A 27,307-nucleotide genomic window follows, 5' to 3' on the forward strand; every position below is an offset into this window, starting at 1 on the left:
TTTCCAAGTATTAACTCCTGTCGTCCTCACAACACTATGAAGCAGGCATTTTTTGTATCCCAGTTTCACAGGTGAGAAAGGTGAGGCACAGAGCAGTCAGGCATTAGAACAAGGACGCAGCGGAGCTGGTTTTCAGACTTGAGGAGGCTTGGCCCTCTTCTCCTAAGTTCTGGTTCCCTAGATTGGCTGGGGGTGGCCAGGGCAGAAGACAGAGAATCAGGGCCTTTAGGAAACAGATCAGGCAGAGCCAGCCACTGACCCAGAGGCACTGGGCGGCCGGCCCCCCAGCACTACACGCCTGCCTTGGAGCACCTCCCAGGCCGTCTGCAGGCAGGGTGTGTGGCGGGCGACACACTCCTCTAAGGCAGAGTCCCAACCCTGGGTCCCCAGCCAGGACCCTGCGTGCCTTACCCCATCCCTTCTGGGAATCACCCATCCCCCTCTCCCAGAAGTGACAGGCAGGACAGGAGACAGGCTGTCGTCTAGTCTGAAGTGATTTGAGTCCAGACTGCTCCTCTTGGCTTCTCCATCTAGCAGTAAGGACCCCTGGGTCCCGCCGGAGGCCTGGGGGGGAGCCCCACATCCACTGACCAGCTGAGCTCCCTCCACCCGCCCAGTGAAGACAGGCAGCAGCTCAGACAGCACACGTGGACAAGCCGACTTGTGACGGGGACACAGGGGGGAGGGGAGATGCACTTGAGGGCCCTGGGGACAGAGGACGCCCCTGGACCTTGGAACCTGCGCAGAAGGAGGTGAGAAAGTTGACCCCTTCCCCACCCCACCCCCACCTCTGGCTCCTCCTCAGGGCTGCCTCTTTCCTTCCTCCCAAGAACGCCCACCGAGAGCTCATGCACTGTACGGGGCGTCACCCCTGTGGGTCCCTCTGTCCAGTGGGACGTGAACTGAGATCACATGACAGCAGGGCTGTCGTTCGTTCATTACCCAAGGACGTCGGGCTGGGTCCCCAGGCAGCTGGGGAAAGGGATGGTGTTTCCCAAAGCTGATGCAGGGGTGTTGCTATGTCGGGGTGCAGGGGCTTTCCTGCCCCTCTCATGCACCTTTAGACCCTTCCCTCCCTTTCCTCAGATGCTCTAACTGCCTTTGCTGGGACCTCCCAGGGCCTGCACCTCCTGGGGAAGCAGCAGAAGCTGCATTTGGGCTGCAGAGTGGGCAGCTGAGAAGGGGCTGCCCAAGAACGTCGGAATAGGTCAGGAGGAGGGGAAAGGCCAGGGCCCCACGAGGGGGGATGGCGGGGAGGAAGGCTTAGCCAGGCTTGGCCAAGGGATGGCTGACTCCATACGTGTGCGTGCTCAAAGGCCCAGTGTGCTGGGAACAGCAGGCCTTTGGGGCCAAGCAGTCTGCGACTGTCACAGACTCCTTGATCTCTTTTAGTCTCTATTTCCTAATCTGTGCGATAGACTCCAAAGAGTTGTTGAGAAGATTGAAGGAGATAAAGCCCGGGTAGTGCAGTGTATTACAATAACATCCCTAAAGCCTAGAATCCTGACTCCATCCCTTATAGGCTGTGTGACCTTGGGCAAGTCACTTAACCTCTCTGTGCTTCTGTTTTGCCACTGCCGAATAAGGAGCAGAGGAGTGTCTGTCTCCCAGAACTGCTGTGCCTCTTACAAGATTGAATTCAAGGCAAGCACTTAGAACCTGGCTCTTGGTGGGTATGAGATACATCTAATTATTTAGAGTGAAGGCAGGAGTTGCAAATTGACTCCCTTCCTTCATTTCCTGGGGCTCAACTCATGTGTTGCTTTCTTCTAAGGAGGTGCAGCATCCCAGCTGGCACCTTTCTTCCTCCCCCCCCCCCCCCCCAGAACAAGTGCCTGGAGTTCAGGAGGTTTGCGGGTCTGTACATGGATTTTCACGGTCATGGTTGAAAGGGCCTTTTGCAAATTGCTCCCGTTTTTCCCTGGGCTGAGCCCAGTCGACACTTGGACCTGATGGGTTATAAATGCAGCTAACTGGAGCACTGGCAAGGCCCGGCTCGTGCGGCCCAGCCCTCGCGTGAACAGCTCTGTTCGGCTCTCCCCCCGTCTCCTTTGATCCACACTTTGTAAGGGCATCTTGCCCTAGAATTATGAGCACAGAAATCAGAGCAAGAATCTTCCGCCTTCTATTTCTGGCTCTGACACAGACGATGGCGTGTGGGCAGATCACAACACCAGAATCTTCTCTGGCATCTGAGAAATAGCACAAGTCACAGTGGCCTTGTCCGGCCCTTGCCCTGCCACCAGCCGGGGGAGGCTCATCCCGGACCCCTCTGGGGCAGCTCAGGACGCCCTGGAACTTCCCCACAGGTCATGCCCAGTGGATTTCCTGTGCTTGGGAACAGGATTAGCTCTCCTTGCTCCGTTCTTCCGGAACAATGCGAACAGGCTTCTCGGAACAGGGAAGGCAGCTGCTCAGTTGTACTTGGTTCCCACTGGACTAGTCACGTGCTTCACGAGGACGGGGGCAGAGACTATTCCGACGACTATAAAGGCCCCATAGCACAGAGCCAGGCACTCGATATATTCTGGTTGGCTGAATGAATGATTTATTGAATGAAAGAACGAGCAAATGGGATTCGCCTGGGCATTTTCTCCCTACCGGATGACCCGCTTCTACACCCAAGATCTGGAGACGGTGGTTCTCAGGGCAGCTGGGACCTTGGGCAAGTGCAGACCCACATCTCCCCAGTGGAGGCAGTCCGAAGGGCGCATTTCACGTCCGTAAAAAAATAAATCAAGTGAAAACCCTGAGCCAAGCCCCATGGGGCCCTGCTGCCTCCCAAGGGCCTCCTGAGAACGCAGGGGAGATGATGACGGCACACTGTAACTCGCCCAGAGTTCCAGCATCCGTTACCCACGTGCCGAGGGAGGCCTGGCACAGAGGTCACCCCATTTTACAGATGTGCACACAGAGGCCCAGGGCCCCAGGTCCACCCCAGGTCCTGCAGGGGGCCAGGGAGCTATCTCAGTCCTGTGCTGCTTCTACGAAGCTGCTCTATACCTGCTGGCATCGGGCACTGTGGGGCACCCGGGGTGGGGGTGATGCTCTTATTTATAGAAAGTTCTAGCATCGATGAGGCTGTCTGTAATTCGCTGAGGCAGAGCGTAATTCGGAGTGGACTCCTCGAGGACCTCCAGCCATGCATGGCACAATGTCCTGGGCTCCAGGACTCAGGTGACAGCCGGTGGACCAGAGCACCGGCGGAAGCAGAACTGCCAGGCAGGGAAGCTGCCCTCCAGCATCTGTGTGCTACTCCTCCCCCCCACCTCCTCCTGGGAGGCTGGGCCTTGCCCAGATCGGCCAGGTGACGCCCTAGCAGGGTCCTAAGCTGAGATGGCATAGGGTCCCCTGGACCTGCACAGCCTCTTCGGTACACTCTGACCCCAAGGGTCCTACATCACCATGCAGCCCCCTTCCTCAGCCTCTCTGGGGAAGAGGGGGACACAGCTGTCCCCAAACCTGTGTGTTAAGGGCCCTCTGAGCAGAGGTTCTGCCTGAAGGGCTTGTCCTTGTACCCTGGGAGGCTGTGGAAATGCACCTCATTGGCCCCGAGAGGGAAGGCAAGCTCACATCGCTCCCTCCCAGTGGGGCCTTTCTCCCTAGAGGGCACGTCCCACGGCCATCCCAAGGCTCTGGGGGCTCCCTCTCTGTTACTTTCACAGCTGAGATTAGGAGGGGATGCCTTCGCCTCCAGGGAGGGGTCTTGGAGGATGGGCAGCGTGGAGGGGATGCTGCTGGCGATGGACATCCCAGACCCCTTTCATGGTGAATGCAGAGAACCCTGGCCCCCTAGCATGGATCGGACCCGAGAAAAAGTGGGGAGCAGGGCACCATCCCAGAGCCTGGCTTCGGCTTCTCTCTAGAAGCTGCCAGGCTAAGATGCTACCGTGTGAGCACCTCTGCCTTTGTCCCAGGGCGGCCGGAAGCCTGTAGAAGCTGGTCCTTCTGGAAATCCATGCCAACAGCACCTGTGCCAGAGTGAGCTTGCCCCGTGGGCCTCCATATGCCACCAGCCAAGCTTTGGGGTCACAGTCCCTTAAACCACCTGCTTCCTCCTCCTTCTCAAGCTGACCTGACAAGATGACTGGCTGACCAGGCCCACGGCCCCTCGGTCTGCCTGCCCTGCCCTGTACTTTTCTTTTCCTTTCCTTCAGCTTTACTGAGGTATCATTGACAAATTTAAATATATTTAAAGTGTACAACAAGATGCTTCGATATCCTGTACTTTTCTTAGCTCTCGGAGGGCACTTAAAATGCCAAGATGAGGCTGCAGCTCTTCCCTGGAGATGACATCTTGAAAGACTCTGAGCAAATGTCAGCTCTTCCAGTTACTTCAAAACACAACAATAAAATGTTCTCATGGTAAAAGCATCTGCAATCTCCTTTAAATTTCGGAAGCTGAATCTATGAGTGAGACTAAGAAGAGATACCCAAGGGAGAAGGACATACTTTCTCCTTGGAGGAAAAGGAGGGGTGCAGGCAAAGTTTGATCCAGCCAGGGAGGGGACGTGACCTGCTCAAGGACCAAGCGTCAGAGGGGGGCTGGAGTGTCTGTTCTTCTCTGTGCAACTCTGGATGCCCAGCTCCACCCTGCCCCTGACAGGTGCTCCAGAAATCCCTGTTGCTTCAGGAGGATGGGGCTGCCTCCATCTGGCAGGTGTGGGCTCAGCACTGCAGGACAGAAAGGGCTGCTCCTCCTGCGGAGACGCGTCCTCCCCTCTGGCTCTGGCCTGAAAGGCGGGCCTCAGGCTCTGTGGTGCCACCTGCAGCTGCAGAACGGGGAGGCCCCGCATCATTTCTGCTGTCTGGACCAGCGGGAAACACGCACACCTTCCGGGAACTGACATATCCAGCAAGGGAAACAGCGGCTGGTGTTTTTGCTTGTCTTTAAAAATGTGTAAGAATGAGACGAGATCAAGAGGAAGTTAAGCGTTTTCCCATCATCCCGCTTCTTCTCTAGGTGAGCTGCAGATTAATCCCAGCTTCTGGAACAGCTGTGCCAAGCTCACTGCCTAGAATTCTCTTTCAGTGTCTTCTAGGGTTGTTTTTTCCCCCAAAGCCAAAGTCAACAACAAAAGCAACCTCTACAAGAACCTCTGCCCTAAACACGCTGCAGACATGTCTCTCTTCCTCCCTGTTCCTCCTCTGATAGGACGCTAAATAATCCACGTGTGGTCGAGGAAAACTTCCAGAAACTTCTGTTCTCAGGGATGAAGAGCCCCTTCCCTCTGCAGCCATCTTACCAAACACTCCCTCCTCAAGGATTTGCTCTCATAGGGCTACACAGACAGGAGAGAGGAGCTGTATTCGGTTGACAATGGGGGGCAGAAAGAAGGGGGTACTTTTATGGGTTGAACTTTGTGCCCCCACAAAAGATGCTGAAGGTCTAACCCGGAGTACCTGGAATGTGACCTTATTTGGAAAAAGGGTCTTTGCAGATGTAATCAAATGAAAGATCTCAAGATGAGATCATCCTGGATTATCTGGGTGGGCCCTAAACCCAATGACAAGCATTTTGAGTGGACTTGTGTCCCTCACAAAAGCTATGTTGGAGTCCTAACCCGCAGGACCTCAGAATGGTCCCTTATTTGGAAACAGGACTCTTCAGGGGTGATCAAGTTAAAGTAACGCCCAGCCCTCATGCTCCAGCTGGACCACCCAAGTGCCCCGGTGAGCGTAGTGACACCCATGGGGACACAGACCCTGTCGAGGGTTCCTCCCACTCTGACTGGCTCCCCTGACACAAGAAAATGGAGATCTTGTCAGTGTTGAGGTCAGGAGCCAGGCCATTTACTCATTCACTGGAGGTGCTGTTTACACGTGGGAAGCCGAGATGGCTGAGTGTATTAATTAAGGATCCGTCTCTAGGTGTTGATGCATAATTCATTTCAATGATTTTCTTCCCCAGGACACAAAAGAACAATGGGCTCCAAGCTGGCCAGGTCAAGAGGGGCAGGAGACTGGGGGCAGCACCCTTGGGTTCCACAGGCCCCACCACCATCAGGGGCTGATGGGGAGATTGACGGGGGTCCTCAGGACAGAGGCGACAGGCCCAGCGAGGCTGGTTCTGATGACAGAGAGACCACAGGGCAGTGGGCTGGGGAAGGAGAGGGTTCCGGGCCCAAGGTGGAGAGGAAAACTCCATGAGGAGATATGGCACGAGATGGACGTTTCCAGGAAAGTTGCTTCTGTAGCAGGGCTGGTGCTAAAATCCGTGTTTCAGGGGAGTTGAGTGAGTTCACTGGGATGGGGACTCAGTCTCACGGCCACGAGGAAGTGACGCCTGGAATGAGCGGCATGTGGGCCCTCCCCTAGTCGCGCCTCCAGATGAGCACCTGGCCCGGGTGTAGGAGGTAACCAGGAGCCTCAGAGTAGTTAGACCTCTGCTCCCAGCTTGACACCTCTGGGGCCCAGAGCCCATGAGACCCCAAGCAGAGGACCCAGTGAAGGACCCACAGAAACTGACAAGTAGGTGGTGTTAAGCCCCTGAACTTGCAGACTTTGTTACACAGCACAGCTGACTATTACAGCCTGGAAACTGGGATGCCTGTAAGTGGGTTTGTACGAGTGAGTGCATAAACAAATGACCATCGGGGGATGGGTCCAGGTGGGCCATCAGACATGAGGCCCATCCTTCCATGGCCAGTGGTGCCCTTGCCTTAGCCCATTCAGAGAGAAACATCAAGCCCCTGAAACTTCCATCTTGGGCCACATCTCCTCATGGAGATTTCCTCTCCACCTTGTGCCCCGGACCCACTCCTCCCCCAGGAAACTCCTGAGGGACCGGACCCCAGGAGGCCTCCTCTCCCCCCACCACCCTCCCAGCTGCCAGGTTCTTAACTCAGGAGCAGAGAGGTGCCTGTCCACCTCGGGGGGATGGACAGGGATTTTAAGTGTCTCGATGGTGATCAAGATGCCAAGGATAAACTGCAGATGGGAAGAACTGATATCTGGGGATCTGGCCAGAAGGACGGTGGGCACGAGACTTCAGGATATCCCAGGAATGCAAAGCCTCCCTGCCCGCCTCCACCTGCTCCGGGTGGGGCTCTGCCTTGCATGGCGCCCACCCCGTGGAAGCTCATGGCGGTGGCAGAGGGTAGACCAGAGTGGGTTCATTGCCTGGATGCTTTGGTTTTCCTAATAATGGACTGGAGGCACCAGCCCGTCCTCAGCTGCCTGCCGAGAAACCAGAGGAGCTGAGATGCTGCTGGCCTTGCATCTGGCCGCCCTCGACGGCTCACTGTCTCCTGAGCCTCTGGAAACAGTGCCCAGTCTGATATCCATGGATGTGTCAGCCGTCCACTGGCCAGAAGTGCACCCCAGGCTTGCCAAGCAGGCAGCTGACCACTGACCACTGTTTTGAATGCAGCCCCAGCCCTGGGCCTGGGGTCCACACACCCTGAATGTCCACCCAAGTACGGGGACAGAATGTGATTTCCCATAAAGCCTGGGCCTCAGAGGGAAGAGTGAGGGACTCGTTTCTGAGTCTGGGTCTGAGTCTCAGCCAGGAGCAGGGCCAGTCCTGGTGTGGATTAGAGAAGACTGCTAAAAGGTACACTCCAGATGGCCATTCTGGGGCTGGCAGGGCCTCCAGCCTCGGGCAAGACTCTCACGGAGGAGAAACTGACCCTTACGCCTGGAAGGGGCTGACGTTTTCATGGGCTTCGAGGTGGAAGGCAGCAGAAAGAGCCCGGGATGTTCTGTGAACTTGGTGATGTTTTCCCAAGAACCGGTTTGACTGGGCAGGTGGAGGCTGCAAGGCCCTGGTAGAGGGGATGCTGGAGTTGGTACAGGGTGGCAGCTGGGATGTACTCTTCCACGTCTGCTGACCCACAACCTAACCGGGTGAGGACACCGAGGTTACCTCACCAGGTGAGGGGCCACAGGTGGGGTCCGGGTCATTGCCAATGTCAGTGTGGACAGAAGCTGGCTTGCACATGTGGGGGTAGTTCTCCCGTGGCTGCTGTTGGAACTTAGAGAAACCTGCTCCAAACCTGCTCTTGACCAGGACTCCCACATCCTCCCCATCTCCCTGCACGGGCTCCAGCCCTCTGCCCCGCTTCTGCTCTTCCCACACTCAGCCTCACTCCTGCCACGCGGCCTCCGCACTTGCCCCTGGAAGGCTCGGGCCCACATCTCCTACCCTCCAGACACCTCCCTCCCACCAGCTCACGTGCCCCACCTCCATCCGGGCTGATCTCTGTGGGCACCTGCCCATCGTCTGTCCACGCCTGAGGGGGCAGAGCCTCCTCTTCACGCCCCTCAGGGCCACTTCCCACTCGCGCTGGCGCAGGTTCTCAAGTTAAAAGGGGGGGTGTCCATCATTGGGGAAAGCAGGGCTTCCTAGACCTGCCTTCCCCTCATCACCTCCGCTCTCTCTACCGAAGTCCAACTCATCCGCCCTCTCCACTGAGCACGGACGTTGGCTTCCAGCCACCAAGGCCAGCCCCTCGTCCTTTAAGGACTTTGCCTCCACAGTATCTCTGTTCTCTCCCCACCGTGAGTTTTCATTCTCTGCCGGACCATTCGCGCGGGCAGGCAGTATGCCCGAACGCTCCCTCATCACAAACAGCAAAACAAGACAGCAAAGTCCTGCGTCACCTCTGTGGTCCTCTCCCCTCCGCTCTCCCCCTTCCCTCGCAGCCCGGACTGCGCAAAGTCTCCAGCTCCACCCTCAGCCTCTGCTTGTTCACCGCCCGCCCGCATCCGCTCCACCGGGGCATCTTCTCACCAAGCCTCCAGCAGTCCACCCCTGACACAGGACAAGGGTGACGCTCCCTTGGTTCTCACCTCCCTGGCCTCCCAGGAGCTCTGACACTGGACCACATTCTCCTCTCCCTCTCTCTCCTTCTCTCCCTCCTCCCTCCCCCCTCCCCCTTCCTCCTCCCTCCCCCCTCCTCCTTTCTCCTCCCTCCCCCTCCCCCTCCCTCTCCCCCTCACCTTTCCTCCTCCCTCCCCTCCCCCTTCCTCCTCCCTCTCCCCGCCTCCAGGCTTCCACTTACCACCGTCCTGCCCCCCTCCCCCCCACCTCCTCCTCTTCCTCACACTTCCTGGACTCCCCAGGGCCCTGTGTCCATCCCCGTCTCACGCGATCCACACTCCCTCCAGGTGATCCCGACCCCCCGCACCCGGACATCAGAGGGCTTTGAGTCTCCGCTCCAGGCCAGACCTTCCCCAGCTGCAAACTCACAAGCCCAGAAATCCGCAGACGTCCCCACCCGGACAGCACACACGGCAGCTTGACCTCGACACGGCTAAAGCGGCCGACATTCTCTTCCAATCTGTGCCCGCCCACGCTGCCCCGTCTCAGTCACAGGCACCACTTTCAGTTGAAGACACGAGTTGCTCAGACCCAACACTTGGAGGCCTTCCAGGTTGTTCTCTCTCTTCACTTCCCCGTCCGATTCTTCAGTAAGTCCACCCACCGCCAGCCTCCCCTCTCCACTGGGCTGCCTCCATCACCCGCACTCCTGTCCTTCCCCTACGGTTGCCCTCCAGGAGCTTCTGAGGGACTACGGCACTCTGTTCACCCCACTACACTCAGGATAAAACCCAGAGCCCTTACGGTCGCCCCCAAGCACCTCGCAACCTTGCCCCAGTCACCACTCTGACCTCCCCGACTCCAATTCGTATGACCCGCCCACCAGAGCCCTTCTGTCACTCATCACATCACACGGTTTCCTTTGCCTACACCTTCCATTTCCCCGCCATTCCCTCCTTCTCATCATTCGGGTCCTTGGGTGGGGAGGCCTGCCTCCCCGGCCACACTCACCCACCCACCTCATGTGCATCCTCCTCGCACACGTTCGTACATGGGGTTTCCTTATTTGTGTTTTTACATGTGTCTGTCTGCTGCCCCTGGAGGGGACAAAGACCGTGTGTGTGCTGTCTTCTGATGTCACTGCAGAGCCTGGAACATAGTAGGTGCTCAGTAAACACTTGAACTGAATGAACAAGTGAGTGAATGATGATCTACAGGGATGAGGCCACTGGGACCTCAAGCATTTTGATCTCTGACTTGTCTGTGAAGCTCAGATTATACAAAAGGAAACTTGCTCCAAGCCCCAGTGGCTCCCAGGGCCTCTGGGCAGCTCTGGCCTCGTGGGGGAGGGTCAGTGAGGGTTGGGCTAATGCTCTCCCCCTGCAGGCCTGCCTACCTCTCCAGCAATGCCAGGACTGGAGGCAGATGAAAAAATCTGCAATTTTCCCTGCCTCTGCAGGAGAAAATCCCCAGGCACAGCCAACCCCAGCCAGAGCTAATGAAAGCTCCTCCCATTGTAGTGGTTCAATGGCAGACCCCCCCCCCCAAAGATAGCCATGTCCTAATCCCTGGCACCTGTCAATATGACCTTATTTAGAAAAAGGACCTTTGCAGATGTAATTACATTAAGGGTCTCAATATGAGACTATCCTGGATTATCAGGGTGGACCCTAAATACAATGACGGGTGTCCTTATAAGGAGAGACACAGACACAGAAGGAATAAGCCATCTGAGGACAAGGCCGAGATTAGAGGGATGCGGCAACAAGCCAAGGACACCAGAGTGCCCAGCAGCTGGAAGAGGCAGGAAGGATGCTCTCCTAGAGCCTGTGGAGGGAGCCCAGCCCCGCCCACACCTTCATTTTGGTCCTCTGGCCTCTGGAACTGGGAGAGAATGACCTTCTGTGGTTTTAAGCCCCCCAGTTTGGGGTGCTTTGTTGCTGCAGCCCCAGGACACTCACACACAGAAGAAGGCTTCTGTGTGCGGCACGCAGGTGAGGGCGAGGCCCAGGGAGGCCTAGGACTGCAGCCGGGATTCTCGGGGGGCAGGGGCATCTTGGAATGTGGGGACACATTTGGTTGTCACGATGACTGGCATCAGCTAAGTAAGGCTGCGATGTCACCCGCCCCGCAGTGCGGGGGACAGACGTGCTCCCCCAGAGACGGCCCTCTGTCCTGTGTGACTGCGAACGTCCTGCCACACATTCAGGCACGTTCTGAATGCTCTGAACCCGGAGACCCTCCTTCGCCTCCACGTACAGACCCAGAGTATTCTTTACGTGATTTTAAGGAGCACCTAAGTTTTCCAGAATGCAACCACCACGCACATCAAAAGGAAGCTGTATTATTTTTGTCCCCAAGGTTGCAGAGAGCGGCTCACCATTTCAGAAAGTCACGTGCCCTCAAGGCCCAGAAGACACCTGTCTCAGCTCGTGTTGGCATCATGTTCCTGGTGATGCCCCAGGGCGGGGGAGGAGGGTGCCTTTGACCACCTCCTTACGCTTCCCAGTGAAGATGTGCACAGACCAGCCTTTATCATAAGTAACCTTCCTCATTTAGAGTGTTGGCTCTAAATCACACTCAGGGCACCACTCGAGTGTTTAGAACCCCTGCTTTCGGCGGCTGTATTTTCCATGAAAAGGTAGGCGCGTTGGAAGTGAGTTAAGGGAGCATTTGCAGATGTGTATTCGGAACTCGGGCCTCGCGTCTGGATGGTCAGGGGGCCTGCCCTAGAGCCTCGGCCTTCTCCTGCTCTCTGGCACCCCCCTCCCAGCCCAGCTTTCTCCAGCTGCCTCTGTCCTCCGGGGTGGCCCCTCCTGCCCCGTCCCCACAGAGGATGCCGGTGCCCTCCTTCATGCTGATGGGGGATAGAGGAGAGGACCCAGGTGTGCGTCTCTCAGGGGCTCTGCCCTCGGCCCAAGGACACACCCGTGGAGTCCTGGCCAGGGCCCTAGCTGCTGGCCTTTCTGGGCAGCGTGTGAAAGCACACCGTGTTTTCACATCTGACCCTTCCACGCCCCCAGCCTAGGCTTTGCTGGTGGAGACCCCCCGCTCCGGGAGCTTCTTGAAGGCCCAAGAGGACAGGGAAGGTTCTTTCATCACTGGACCTCACACATGGCCCAGAAAGTGCAAGCAAATAAGACAACCGGCTTCCTCTCGGACTTAGGACCCCTGTCCCCACCTCACTCAGGATGTCCTGAAGCTTCAGGCAACAGGGGTGTGTGGTGGGGAGGGTCCCCCCGGAGTCATGGAAAGGGCCCTGGCCTGGGGGTGAGGAGAGCTGGGTGGGGGTCCACCTGCCCCCCGACTCCCGATGGCTGAGCCTCCCTCAGCATCAGCACCACCCCCTGCCCCCCAGGCCAGTTTTGAGAACGTGGAGAGTGAAGCCGAGCTGGGAGCATGGCAAGTCCTTCCTGGGCTACTTATTGGGGGAGGGTTGTGTTCCAGGAGGGTCTGGAGAGAAGCAGGCTGTCCTCGTGCAAAGGATGCCCCAGCTCATGACCTCCCCTTGGTGTGACGCCCCCCAAAACACACACGGGGCTGCCGATGCGGCTCGTTAGGGGTTCTGCTGGGTCTCCGGGGTAGGTCTGATTGCTGAAACCCTTCCAGGGCAGAGAAGGGTCACAGAAGAGCTAGAACAATTCTGGCTGGGTGCCTGCACATCCTCATCCTAATACCTTCGGGGAGCATTTGAAGGACACAAAATAAGTAGCACGTTCCCAGCGCTGGCGCCCTTCCGACCCCCAAGGTAGCCACAAGAGGAGGTGGACTCCATCATCAGCTCTGCCCCGGCACTGCCGCAAGCTCTGCGCTCCACCCGGGTCAACACGGTCAAGTCTCAGGATGTCCTCGCGAGGTGGAAAGCATTTCCCAGTTGTGCAGGCAGGGAAGCCGGGACTCCCCGAGGCCACGTGCATAGTCGAGGACATGCCACTGGCCCGCAGGCGGGCCTCCAGGGCCTGGGGCAGGTCCCGTCAAGGCAGGGGCTCTCCCCACCAGCCCCAGCTTTGTCCCCCACACAGCTCCCCAGACAGACTCGGCATCCCTGCTGCCAAAGGAAACTTCTGGAAAGGGAAGCCGCATCCTCTATTATCACTGATCCTCACCTCCTAACCACAGACTTCAGGGCAGAGAGTCGCTGAGCCACATCGAAAGCAGAGGTCTGGTCTTTCTTCCTGTCTGACCGTGTGGCACGTCCATCACCCGGCAGGCGGGGCTGAGTCTCCGGAACTGGGCAGGGAGCTCTGGGGAGCCCTGACCTTCACTGGGAACCTACCTGCTGCAGAGGTGACGGCACTGTTTCTTCCTCAGGTATAATCACTTGGGCCCTTTCACGTTAGTCACTGTAACCCAGGACCACTCCTGGGCAGGGGCGGGGGACAGAACGGGTGACGTCTCACCCCAAACAGAGGCTCTGAAACCCCATTGCCAGCAACCACCCTGATGACCCGAGAGCCTGCCTGCGCCCGGGAACTGCTGGGCCCACTGCCTGACCCCCCGGCTGGCAGGCAGGCTGTTGACGCTGTAAGCGGGGAATGCCAAAGCTCTCCAGGGCTCTCCTTTCACTGACGACAAAACAGGAGGGAAACAGCACCAAGGCCGTTCTTCTGGTGCTCGGCAGAAGGTCACATGCCTCTCACGTTGCTGTATCAGTTCAGAGCTGGACCAGGGACCCCAAGGGTTTTCTCTTCCAGATCCTGTTCTAGAGGTGAGAACACAGTCCCGGGGTCACCCCCCCGGGCTCCCTCTACCAGGCAGGCCTCTGGGCTTCCAGCAGCGCTGGCCTCCCCGGCCTCTGCCCCTGTTCACCCTCCCCGTCCATCAGGACTCTCCTCGTTCGCCCCTCCTCCCCCATCTGTGTTTCCAGAATAACACCTGAGCTATCATGGCCTACGTGGTGTTTGTGACACTTCCTCTCACGCCCTTAACTGTCATCTGTCTACTGTGCCCTTCCCTGTCTGGCTTTCCCAAAGAGATTTTTAAGCTCCTTGTAAAGAGGGCACAGGGATGGGTTTTCCACCCCCTGGCCCCTCCCCGCCCCAAGGTGCAGCATTTAATGTCAACTAAGGAGTGGATGGTTTGCTGTGCAATCGATCAGAAGCCAGAAACTCTGAGACCAGTTCTCTTAACAGAGTCAAATAAAAATTCTAAAAATGATGTTCTGTCTAATATTTAATTTCAACACTTAAAATCATTCCCTGTGAGTGGATGAAACCATACACCACCGTATATCAAAAGCATCTGTGAATGCAGTTCCCGTGGAGGGGAGATGCATCCTGCAGGGGTGTGTCTCCTGCAGCCTCCCAGGCCCTGGATCACTGGCAGCCCCACCGGCACCCTTAGAGGACACTGGTTTCCAGATTGAGGAGGCATCAATTCAGGTCTCTTCTGGCATCTTCTGAGGGCCTGGGGAGGACAACAGCCCAGGGTGGGTGGAGGGTCACCGCTCACAGGTAGAAAGCACAGGAGGACGGCCACCATGGTTTGGGATAGGAATTAAAGAAACTTCCCGATCCCGAAGTGCTCTTAGAAGGGGAATGAGGCCCTGAGGGAAACAAAGAGCTTAAGAAGCACTAAATGCAGTAAGTTGGAGCAGGAAGCATGTGAAGGGAATAAAAGGAAGCCGGTGATGGAGTCGTCTCCAGGAGAATCCGAGGCCGGCTTTAATGAGTCAGCCCATTTATCCACTTGGTGTGAACACAGCTTTGCTCAGCAAAGGCAGGGGAGCGCTCAGGGAGGCTGGACAGGTCCCGGCGCCGTCCGCAGACACACACGATCCCGCCTGTGGCCAGGACGGGTCACCCTCCAGAACCAGAGCTGGCAGGACAAGCCATACCACACCCATACGGGAAGTCGGGTGAAGACCCCGAAGACCAGCCTCGCCGTCTGCAGCGTTTAGGATGTTGAGGAAAAGCTCCACAAGCTCACTTGTTCGTTGATGCTCTTGTCCCAATTAAGCCACTCGAAATTGTGAAGTTCGTGAGTCATTGCTTCAAATATCTTTAAATTAAGGACGGATTCATTTCCCTGGCAGCAAACACCCAGCAAGTTAATTAAAAGGGGCTCAGCATTTAAACCGCCACCGCAGCTTTAAACAGAAGGGGAGGAACGTGTCTCTCTCTGTTACGTCTGCTTCTCTCTCCCTTCCCCTCCCATCCCGGCATTTAGAAACTACTCCATCACCATGGGACTTGATCCGAAGGTCTCCCTGCTTCCAGTTCAGGTCATCTGACCAGCAGGGTGAGAGAAGACGACACCAGCCCGTCCCACCAAGAGGACACTGAAGGCCCCCTGGTGACAAGGACAAAGGAACCTGGAAATCATCCTTGGAAACGCGTGAGTGGATTCCAGTGTAAAAATTACCAGACAGAACTGGGAGGACATCTGAGCCATCGCATCCTTGAGCTGCTGGGTGTCACAGATCTGTGACTGATCCAGATGGGGACACATCTCGAATGACAATGGGGACCTGGGCCCTCCTGGGCAGTGCACCTTCCCGGAGTTGTGAACACAGGCAGGTGGGGAAAGGGTCAGATGTGTCTGTGCAGGCAGGAGCCGGGGGCCAGCAGGCAGGGTCGAGGAACGTCAGGTCTGGGAAATCTTTACTGAGCGCTAACTGCAGGCCAAATGCCCAGGAGATCCCGCAGGGGGCAAACGCGGGGACTGAAACCGGCTGGCTTAAACTGCCCACAGCTCCGTTGACGAGGTTTAAGATTAAAGCCCAGGAAATGACTTTCCGTTTTTCCGTTTTTCTCCTGGGAGACACTGTAATTCCAGACTCAGAATACAACCAGCAAGAGAGCTGTCACTGGAGAGCAGCGCTCCACTGTGGTGAGCCCTCTTTTCCGGACCTCAGGCGAAGTGCTGACCGTCTGACGCTCTGCCTCTGCCAGCACCGTGTGAGGCTGCAGCTCAGTGCCTTGGTGAACCTGAGCCAGGTGATTTTCCACCCCAAGCAGTTCCTGGCTAAGCATCAACTGCACCTCCGCTCGGAGCACCAAGGTCAGGGGTGAGAGTGTGGGACCTCATCAAATGACGTCACCACGGAGCAGTAAGCCGGTGACAGCAAATCATCACAAGGACAATAATCATCATTGTCATCACCATCACCAGTACCACCAGCACCATCATCTCCATCATCATAATTACCACCGTCTACACCATCTCCATCAAAACCGTCATCATCACCATCACCAGCATCATCACCATCATCATCACCATCACCAGCATCATCACCATCACCAGCATCATCATCACCATCACCAGCACCATCAACATCATCACCACTTTCATCATCACCACCAGCACCATCATCTCCAACATCACCACCATCACCATCACCACCATTATTTCCATCATCATCATCATCATCTCTATCATCATCACCACCACCATCATCATTATCGTATCAGCAGCAGCAAACATGTCCTGGGGAACTATGATGTGCCAGGCACTGAGCACCTGGTATGTACTATCTCACTGAATCTTTACAACATTATGAGATTTTTAATTCTGTAATTCCCACTGAGGCACAGAGATAAGAAGGAAGCTGCCCCAGTTCACGCAGCTAATACAAATGAAGTTAGGAATTGGCAGGCAGGCTGTGGCACTCTCAACTACCACACTAAAACTAGGAGAGATTTCCCAACCGCTTTATGTGGAGCGTGACTCCTGCTCCACGTCAAGTGGGCCCTTAGGCAATTCCAGCAGCTTTTCCATATAATGTTAGCTCCTGACAGATTTCAGAGTGCCCCAAATCACCAGCCACCTGCCCTTTCTACACCCACCAATGCCTGTGCTATGGACAGACAGGAATGTTTAGACATTCCCCTTCTAAACGTTTCTCTACAGAAGCAAAAATAAAACAACTTCCCAAACCTGATTCCAAAGACACTTCTTTTGACCACAGAATTGACTTATCAAATTCTTCATATCACTTCCTAAAGCCTTCATTCCAGACTTTGGGGCACCCCCCAGCTGTGAGTGGGCAAATCTGGGCCTGTTTGTCCTTGACGCCTGTAACCCTCTCCTCAGAGTCACTCTTGCTGGGTATAAAAACATCTGGCGCGGATAGAGGATTCTTAGTTGCCAGACACCGTGTTTTGTACTTGGGGTTGATTTACTGAGACTTCACAGCAACCATTTAGGAGAGATATTTCTAAACTTTCATAAATGAAGAAAATGTAGCCAACAGAGAAGAGAACTTTCCCAGGGTCAGCCAGCTACATGCAGCAGAGCCCAGATTCACATGCAGATCTGCAGCCTGGAAGCACGTACCGCTCACAGTGGTGCGCAAGGCCCCCCAGACCACAGCTCTGGGATCCCCAAGACCACCCTTGCTGCCTTAAATCCTGTCGGAGAAGGGTGAGTAGTAGTCATACTCCGAGTTGGGGGGCCTAGGTCTACATCTGCTAACTAGGGGGATCTGCAGGACCCCGGCCTGGGCTCTCAATGCTCTGGGGCTTGGATCACTTATGTAGGACCAGCTGAGCTTTGATGAGCCCGGTTAGGAGAATCAGCATTTCCTCTCTTTCCTTGCCTTGAACTCGAAGCTGAGGACCACTGGCTGCCCCTACTCAGCATCCAGCATCACTTCCCAGAATGAACATTTCTCTGCATTAGAAACAAACACACATACCTTCCCCCTTTTAAATTTGTTGTGCTAAACAAATTAATCTAGCAGCAGATTATATCATGAAGAACCATAAATCTTTTCCAAGATAAGCATCTGTCAAGCTGGATTAGCAATATCCAATGTACTATGAATTAATTTGCTAAGCCTTCTAATGCTATCCCGGGCATTTAACGTTAGTAATAACAAATGTAATTTGGAAGAAATGGAAACTCGTTTTCTCATCCATGTCTATATAGTAAGTGACGTAGGCAGAGGAGATGACAATAAATGAACGCACCACTAGATTCTATTATGATGATGGCTTGCGAGTTTATCGAGGTAAAAACGAATGCTTTGTAAGCTGCTCTTGGGCGCCTGGCATGGAGAAGATGAATGGCAGGGTCTGTGTGTCTCTAGACGCCAGAAGGGGGCTATGTGGAAGACAGCTGAGGCACAGCCCCGCAGACCCTCTCCCGTGACACCCCCGAGCTCACAGCCTCCGTCCCTCCAGCCCGGCCCCCGGCCCCTGGCGTTGAGGTGGAGCTTGGCTTTGCTTCCACAGATATGTTGCTCTCAAGGGAAGAATCACGCAGAATAAAAAACCGCAGTTCTCTTATCCAGGTGAAGGAAGGAAGTAGGTCATGGAACAAAGGCCACCCACTCCCTGGAAACCTGTCCAACTACTGACCATACCCTGCCTGTCGGCCGGGATACAGAATGTGGTGCGCACACGGAGTGCAAGGGACAGCATGGCAACCTGGCTGCGGAGGGACCCTGACGAGCAGTTCTCTCTGTCCTCCGGGTTCTGTAGAGGATCCGTGTCAGGTCCAAACCCTGAGGAAGTGGAGAAGCAAGCCGGGGGTGGAGGAGGCTGCATGGTGCCCCCACCCCTTTGGGCTCATGTCCTGGAACTTGCATCCTGTTTTGCAAGTCAGCAGATACTGCTGCTAGTCTAGGATGTGCAGGCACGGACACAATCTGTAAACCTGGGAGTCATGGCGGGGCATGGGGCTATGGCTTGTTCACAGAAGCCAAGGATGCTGGCAGTGGGTGGGAATATGGGGGTCCAGGATTCTGGCTGTCCCCTAGCAGGCCTGAAGCTGGGTACATGCAGGGGGCCTACCAGCGAAGGGACAAGCTTTGGCCTGGGAGATTTTCAAGGGCTACTCCTTTCGAAGCAATTGGAGGAGTTACAGGAGGAGAAGGAACAACAAAACGACGTTGCAGCAAGATATTCCAAAGCCAAGAAATGCTAGTTGTCTACACACACCTAGAATAACACGGGCAGGAGAACCAAAGCCATCTGTCAGATCTCCATCCTCCAAACACCTCCTAACCCATCTTCAGGGACAAGACACCCCCCACCTGAGTCAGTGAGCAAAGCCTCAGCTAACACCACAGGAGGCTCCTCCTGCTACACGGCCTCCGGCTCTCCTGCTGTTTAAGGTAATTGCTAATTCTAGGCCAGTCTGACAGCTGCCCCTCCTTAGGGCCATACCCTTGAGGGTTTTTGAAGACACCACATACCCTGTCTCTATCAGCAGATGTGCCCACACCTAACTCCCAGGCTGGCCCAGGAGCTGAAGTTCTGCCATTCAGGAAGATGTTTCCCTGTGTCCGGTGGGGCTCAGACACCCCTACACGGGCAGGGTGGGTACAGTGCCCACTTCAGGGCCACCTCTAGGGAGAGACCCTCTCCCTGCTCCCTTCCAGCAGCTAGAAGAGCCTGGCCCTTCCTTGCAGAGCACAGCCCAGATTTGTCAGGACATATACACGTGCAAGTTCACAGATACACAGCGCCCCATCTTCCCGTGAGGGGCTATGGCTTTAGGTTCCCTGCTGGGAAATGAAGAGTCTCACAAAACGGCATCACCCAGGCACAGCTCAGCATCCCTCCTAAGCCACCCCCCCCAAAATATCCCCCCGACCCAGCACCAACCAGAAAAGAGGTGGGCGTACCTGAGGTCTCCCCCAGAACCCGCGGGGGCTTGCTGACTTTGCCACTGTCTCTGCTGGGGCTGGTGGAAGGCTCCGTTGTGCTTACCCCAACCGGTTTCCCACTCCTGGGGTCCAGGGGCTCCGTGAGCCCCTGAGTCTGCAGTGTCACGGAGGTGGCCGTGGTGGCGGTGGCGGTGGCAGTGGCCACAGCTGTCTTCCGTGTTTGGAAGATGGAGACCGTGGTGGGGCCATAAACGCCTGGAAATGTATTGGATTCCGGGGCCTCCTCCTCCCCCGTGGGCCCCCAGGCAATGAACTCCGTCTCCGTGGTGGGCCTGCTGCCTTGGAAGTCAAAGCTGTTGAAGGCGGGCCCCTGCAGGTGCCTCTTCCCCCGCCGCAGGAGGGCCTGCTGGTCCGTGGGAGCTCCACTGCCCCCCGCAGAGGAGGAGGGGCCCAGGGAAGGGCTGGATTTGGCAGCAGCTGGGGGCTTGGCCAGCCCCCCTTTGGGCCCCAGAGCGGCCACCTGGTCCCTGGGTCTGTGCGCCCGTCGGGCCCGGGGACTCAGCATCTGCCCGTGACTGTGACCACGCTCCAAGCGGGGCGGCCGGGGGCTCCACACGGGCGCTGGGACCCGGGCGGGCTGTCCGCTCTTAAAACTCCACAAGCGGGGCGGCCGGTGGGGCAGCCGGGGCAGCAGCCGGAACTCGGGGCCCGGGCCCAGGGACTCACACGCGGGCAGATCCAGGGCGAGCTGAAACATGGCTATAAGGATCCAAGCATGGCTTCCTAGAGAGCAGCCGGGCCAGCGGATGAACATGGAACTGCGTGGGAGAGAGAGAAAAGCATCAGTGGGGGGGGCCTCTGCCTGGGGGGCGCTCTCCACCCCCCACCAGGACGAGGAAATGCTCTTCTTGTAATGAGCGCTAATCTCAGCTTCCAAAGGGGAATGAAACCCTTCGTTAGTTCACTTCAAAGGCCGACTCGAGCGCGGTCTGTTAGCATCTTAGCAGCACAGGCCGAACCACACGCGCTCAGGACCCGGCTTCACCTCCAAGGAGCTTGCCTGCACGTGGCCGGCTGAGGACAAAGCGTCCGCTTACAGGAGGGAAACCGAGTCTCCAAAGCCCACGTCTGTCAGCTGAAGAGATGACCTCACGGGCCTTCCATCCCCGCTTTGCTCTGACCCTTAATAAAACAGAGGCGCCAAGAGGGGAGGGAACGGCAGGGCTGGGACGTGGTCCACACCCGGGGTCCAAGGCCCGGGCAGGCTGGAACGTGGTCCACACCCTGGGTCCAAGGCCCGGGCACTTCCCTCCAGGTCACAGACGTTCGCGGTCCGAGGTGGGTGATGCTAAGCCTGCAGCCTGCAGTCCTGAGGTCTGGAGGGACAGGGGTTTCAGCCTGTGGGGCTTCATGTGGAGCAGGGTCCCAGCATCTACTGCTCCGGACCAGGTCCCGCGCTCTGCCAGCCCCACCCTCTGCCGCCTCGTATCTCAGTTGAATGTGCCGATTTGAAAGCAGGCTCGTGGCCTCAGATGCCGTTACACATACACGGGGAAAGCTGCTGGTCTGTGCCCTCCTCTGGATCTCGCTCAGGAAAAGACATGCTGCGGGGAAGCTGAGAGTCCATCAGGGCGCCCACTCTGCCCAAGTGCTCGTTCTGCCGATACTTTTCTCCCATGCAGGTGCCCTTGGGAACCCTGTCCTCTACCTCCTCAGCACAGGGAGGCTGGGGAGGGCACACCCGCACGGCCTGGCGAGGGCAGAGAGGCTGAGCGCGCCCCGGGCCTGGCAAGGATAGAGCCAGGGGAGGATGCAGTGCACGTGGAGGGGGGGGGACCCGGGCCCCGCGCCCTGCCACCGGCTTAGGTAACTGAGGACCTGGGACAGGCGCCCTTCAAAGCCAGAGCTCGTCAGCAAGGCCACGTCTAGAAATTGACACGAAGCCAGAGCTCAGGGATGGTCGCGGGTGGGGGTGGGAGAGCATGTGTGTTGCACTGAGTCGTCAGCCCAGAAACACTGTAGAACCAGGCCTGGGGAAGCGGAGTTTGGCAGGTTTTCTTCCAAGGGTGTCACGTGACTTTAAAAGGGACTGAATCAGTCCGTGTCTGTGTGAGTGTGTCCACGTGCCTGGGGCTGACTTTTCCCTCACTGACACTTAGGAACGTGCTGTCCCCCCAGCATGTTGAAAGGAAGAAACTTGTATTAATGAGCGCTAATTGCCGAAAAGGACACATCCTCAAATAATAAGGCCCCAGTTTTTCAATCAGAACGCAAGTGCTTGGCTGCAGAAATTAGGAGCTGCTCATTATGCTAATGCGTCCGCGCCAAGAGGCTGCCGGTGTGCGGTCTCTGCACGGCCAACCCTGCGTGCTGCAGGGTCCGGGCCAGCCTCGCTGCACACGGAGATTCAGGTCAGCGCGAGGTGCCCCCAGGTGCACACCAAGGGCGGCTCCTCTGTGGCCACAGGTGGCCCAGGGAGGGGGATGCTTTAGAAGCTCAAGTTCTCCCACCTCTCTATGCATTTGCACGCGAGTCCAGCCCTCAGGGAAATGAGATGCTGCTTCCAACAGGTGTGGTGCCTCGGCCTGGAGGGCACCACTGGTCACCAGCATGTACCACAAGGCACTGCTGAGCACCCCCACGCCTCACCAGGTTTCACCATGCCCCCCTAGGCACCCCCATGCCTCACCGTGTCCTCCTAGGCTTCACCAGGTCCCACCAGGTCCCACCACCTCACCAGGCCTAACCAGATCCCACCAGACCCCACCAGTTACTGCCAGGAACCCCCAGACCTCACCAGGTATTATCAGGTTTCACCAGGTAGGAACAGGTCCCACTAGGCACCCCCATGCCTCACCGTGTCCTCCCAGGCTTCACCAGGTCCCACCACCTCACCAGGCCTAACCAGATCCCACCAGACCCCACCAGGTACTACCAGGAACCCCCAGACCTCACCAGGTATTATCAGGTTTCACCAGGTAGGAACAGGTCCCACTAGGCACCACCAGACCTCACCAGGCCCCCCCGCCCGGTACCACTAGGCCTCAACAGGCACCCCCAGGCCTCACCATGTACCCCCAGGCTTCACAGGGCACCACAGGTCTCCCTATACCCCACCACCTCACCAGGTCCCCCCATACCCCACCAGTCACCACTAGGCTCCACCAGGTACTACCAGGAACCCTCAGGCCTCCCCAGGTACCTGCAGACTTCACCAGGCCTCACCAGGCACTCCCAGGTACCACAGTCACATCAGGCCTCACCAGGCCCCAACAGGCATTACTGGACTCCACCAGGTAGTACGAGGCTCTGCCAGGCAGGCTGAGTGAACGGTAGTCACACACACACCTGCCTGCCGCCGCCACCACCACCTGGAGCGGCATCGCCCCAGGAAATTACAACAGGGCCTGTGCCTGCCCGCCCCGCACAACTTCACATGCAGGGTATTTCTGCCATTTTCCACCAATCGTGAGCTGTAATTGGTTACCATGGAAACCCTTCTCTTTCCACGCCCCCCAGCTGTTATGCAGAGAAGCCAACCCATGGCAACAGTGGGGAGAGCTAGATTTGTTTTTCCTCTTCAAGTCCATTTTCTTTCCTTTTGAACGGGTAGATTTGTTCACAGAGGGAAATACAGAGGCAGGTGAACAGGTCAGGACACAGGCTCCACCCACACCCAGGAGCCAGGAAATGCGGGGCCTGGGCGGGGGAGCAGAGAGAGACCCTCCCATAGGGAGGTCAGGGACCGATTCCAGGGCCTGCAGGGGACCCATCATTGGTCTCTCTACAGGGGCCAAAGGCCCCAAACCTTCTGCTCTGTCACCAGGCCTGCTGCCTCTGTGCGCAATCTGGACCTTCCTGGACTCCTGTGTGGGACCCCCTGGGGTGAAGACGCATCTTGGTGTGAGAGGATTCAGACACATCTGCGAGGACCGTGTGAGGGGCAGCCAGTGACCTCTGTCCTCATCCCTCCAGCTAGTCCTGAAACCAGGCAGGACCCCAGGAACACTCTGCAGTGTCCCTCTGACACTGCTAAGCACAGGGCTGGGAAGCCCCCAACTCCACACTCATTTCACGGTTAAGAGGTTCTTGGAGGACCACTCACAGATCCTCTCACCCAGGAAGGCATCCACAGTGCCATCAGCCATTTTTCAAGATGGCAGAGGACCCCACACATCTGCAGGGGAGGCCCTCAGAGCCACTAACCGTCAGAGCCAGCGGGTAACACGGCAAGGGGGCCAGGCCATGGCGCAGGCCGAGTGCGGCCGGCTTCCCCAAAACCCTGGGGCATCCACAGACGCCTTACGAACGTGCCACCGCTTCAGCCCCACGAGGATGGCTACAAGCAAACAGAGGGACAATTCCGAGTGCTGGCGAGGATGTGGGAAGACTGCAAGTCTCGGGCGTTGTTGGTGGGAATGTGAAACGGTGCAGCCATCAAACAGTTTGGAAGTCCCTCAACGTGGACCCAGAAATTCCACTCTTGGGTGCAGAAACGCATACACGAATGTTCACAGAAGCATTATTCCTAACAGAGGAAACTGGAAACAATCTCCGTGTCCATCAGCTGATGAGTGGGTAAAGAAGGGTGGTCCAGCCCTACAGTGGAACGTTATTTGGAAAGAAGTGCTGATATACGTTACCACGTGGATGGACCCTGAAAACGTCACGAAGAAGCCAGTCACAAAAGGCTACAGGCTGTACGATTCCGTTTACAAAAAATGCCCAGAAGCAGTCGATCCACAGGGACAGAAAGTAGATTGGTGGCTGCCGGGGGCTGGGGGCGGGGGGGTAGGGAGTGACTGCTAATGGTCACAGGGTTTCCTTTAGGGGTGATAAGAGTGTTCCGGAATTAATGGTGGGGACAGTTGCACAACCTTGTGAATACATTAAAAACACTGACCTCTACACTTCAAAGACGTGGATTTTAGGGTATGTAGTTTGGATCTGAAGAAGTGGATGTGTGCCGGGGTAGTGGGTAGACAGACTTGGGGCACATTGCATCGCGTCCTAATTCCGTTCCCTGTCCCTGGCAGGTGGGAGGAAAGAAAGGATGCTGGGGCCACAGCCGGCCTCGGCAATGGACATGCGGCGGAGACTTTAGACTCGTCCACACGATCCTCGCTGGAGTGCCCGGCTGCCGCGTCTACACCCTGTGACAGACGGGCCCCGGAAGGCTCCCCCTCGGCAGCGTCCCAGCCTAGACTTTCAAATGAAGAACAAAGGCTCCCAGCCACCCCCCACCCCACCTGATTGCTCCCAAATTGGGAACTACTGCTCCATCCCACTTTATTTTCTAGTTGGCAGGCTTTTTGCTTCTCTCCCTTTTAAACTTTTATTGAAATCCCTTTTCCCCAAGAACAGCTTAATAAGATTCAGCAAATTGAGATTCAATTTGATACCTTCTGTATATTTTCTTCACTGAAGAAAATCACTGTCAATTAAGGGAGACAAAGACATCCCTTCCACTTAAGGGTGCGCTTTTCTCCGAGCAAGGAGTTTGCAGGGCTGCCTTCTGCAGGCAGCTGGCATCCGCTTGCCAGAGCACTGGGGCTGGGCCAGAAGTTTATGCAGGAGTCTGCACGGCCCAGAGGCCATCCCGGAATCTCCAGGACGGGGCAGAACCTGAGCGGTATCCGACAGGTGGCCAGCCTGTCCCAGCCCTGCCACTAGCAGTGACAAGCACCCCATGTACAACCCCAGCACTGGATGACTGAGGAAGACCCTCACCCGTGATGTCTCTCTGGGGCTTGCCATCAGCTTGTTCGGGGGACAAGCCACAGTGGGAACAATTCTGTTTGACGTTGGCCTGAGCGTGGGCTTGTTGCTTCCACTCCACAAGCCCCAGGTTCGCAGCCTTACACGAGGCGGTTGGAACAGGTGGCACTGAGGTCTCCTCATCTTCTAAGAAGAACCGTGCATCTATGATCAATAACGGATAGGGTACAGCCTGAAATGACTCCGAGGACGCAGGTGGGATGACACAGATGTGCTTCCTCCAGCACAGAGCTGGCTCTGGGGGAGTCCGTGTTCCTAGGTGGACATCATCAACCCCTACAGACATGGGCATCCCTTCACCTGGGGCCCCTGCTGAGTCTACCTGCCCCTCCTCAGCATGATCCTGTGTCCAGAAGCCTCTTGATCGCACCCCACTTCTGTTGGTTTGTTTGTTTAAATAAGCTTTTCTTTTTAGAGCAGTTTTAGATTCATAGAAAAATTGCACAAGGGCACCGAGAGGTCCTGTGTACTCTTCTCCCAGATGCCTCGATGTGAACATCCCACATCACCATGGTGAGTTTGTCAAAACCTAGGGAAAGCACGGGTCCGTGATCATGAACCAAATTCCATACTGCATTAGGGTTTCACCAGTTCTCTCTTCCAGCATCGCACATAACATTAGTCATCACGTCTCCTCGGGATCCTCCGGGCTGTGACGGATGCTCGGACTTGCCTTCTTTCGATGACCTTGTCAGTTTTCAGGAGGACAGATCAGGCAGTTTGTAGGCTGTCTCTCTACTGGGATTTGTCTGGTGTTTTTCTCATGGTTAGACTGGGGGGATGGGTTCTTGGGAGGAACTTCAGAGGTGCAGCCCTCCTGTCACATGGTATTGGGGTGCCTGATGTCAACACGACCCACCTCTGCTGATGACCTCAGCCACCTGTGGTGTCCTGTCTGCCAGCCGTCTCGACTGAAAAGTGATGACCCTCCCCTTTCTGCACGCTCATCTTAGGAAGCAGGACCCCAAGCACAGCACACACTCTGAGGGGAAAACCCACTTTGTATTTAACTCCTCAAACCTCACCAGTTTTGCAGTCAAGCCATGGAATGGGACAAATCTAAGGAAGCCACTGTCCCAAGCAAAGAGGATGGTGGGTGACAGGCAGGACTTCCCCTTCCTTTCAGACCTACGTTCCAAGCGCGCTCGGGCTGTGGGCTGGCAGCGAGAAGCTGGGGTGCTCCAGCCGCGGGATCTGCACTCAGGGAGCTGGAGGGAAGAAGCCATGAGATTTGCTCTCAGGATGTTCAGAGGTGCCCCGTCTCCTAGAGCCTGACAGGGTGATGCTGCTCTTCGCGAAGCCCAGAGAGCAAGGGGCGGCAGGCTTGGGGTCCGGGATGGATGGAGGAGGAGGCAAGCCTTCTGAGAACAAATCCTGGACCCCCAAAGCTGCAACTAAGGGGAGATGGCGGCCACACTCAACTCTGACCTTTGGGCAAAGTGAAACTCCCAGTAGGTGAGCCTTTGTTTCACCACCACGTCTTCTCCTGACAGAAGGCACATCCCACCAGGAAGAGACATTCGGTTCTACGTGAGAAGGGAGAGCTTGGTGCCCGGTGGGGGAAAGGTCCTGGTATCCCTGATTCCGTGTTGCCCCAAGGTCTCTGCCCTGGAGAGAGCGGGACGCGGCTTTCCAACACCATGAGATATTCATCTCCCCCCACCCTCCGTACAGGACCCTCTGGTGCCCAGGAGCACTTGGGGGGCCTCCTTCCAACCCGTGTCCCCCAGCCCCCCATCACCAACAGGACAGTGCAGCAGGGGCTCTGGCTACATCTCAGGAGCAGAGACCCGCCCTCCCCTCTCACGGACACAGGTGGCTCAGCCTCTATCCCCCAGCACCAGCTCAGGAAGGGAGCAGAGCACGCGCTCTCTTCTGGAAAGCAGTAACTGGTTCAATTTTCCTAGTGAAACAAACGCAGCTGTGAGTCACTCGAATGGTGCTCCCAGCCCGATGTCACCGTGATGTCCTGTAGAAGCGGCTCCACACTTGGCCCCGGGACTCGCGGGGATGAAAGCATCGCTCCCTTTCAGGAGAGGCGCTCTGGGCGCCTAGGTTTTGGTCACCCGCGGCCCCAGTGGATGTCGGGCGCACACGTGGTTTCTGACACAGAGAAGGAGCGGTTCAGGAAAGAAACCTCCAACGTGACCAGATGTCTCTGGCTACCCTCCTTCCCGGAACGTGGGGTCAACCCCGGGGGCGGGGGTCCT

The 27,307-nt window shown here is 56.7% G+C and overlaps 1 protein-coding gene across 1 annotated transcript in view; it reads right to left on the bottom strand.

Moving 5' to 3' along the window:
• AJAP1 (adherens junctions associated protein 1) overlaps positions 1-27,307 on the bottom strand; it is a gene marked incomplete at both ends in the record, with an annotated part of 107,827 nt that overhangs the window by 34,096 nt on the left and 46,424 nt on the right. The window contains one exon of the mRNA XM_082674189.1: positions 19,338-20,137. Coding sequence (XP_082530315.1) covers positions 19,338-20,137 — 800 coding nt within the window. The remainder of the gene's footprint in view (positions 1-19,337; positions 20,138-27,307) is intronic.

Source organism: Grampus griseus (genome assembly GCF_964374135.1).
Source record: "Grampus griseus genome assembly, chromosome: 1".
Taxonomy (NCBI): domain Eukaryota; kingdom Metazoa; phylum Chordata; class Mammalia; order Artiodactyla; family Delphinidae; genus Grampus; species Grampus griseus.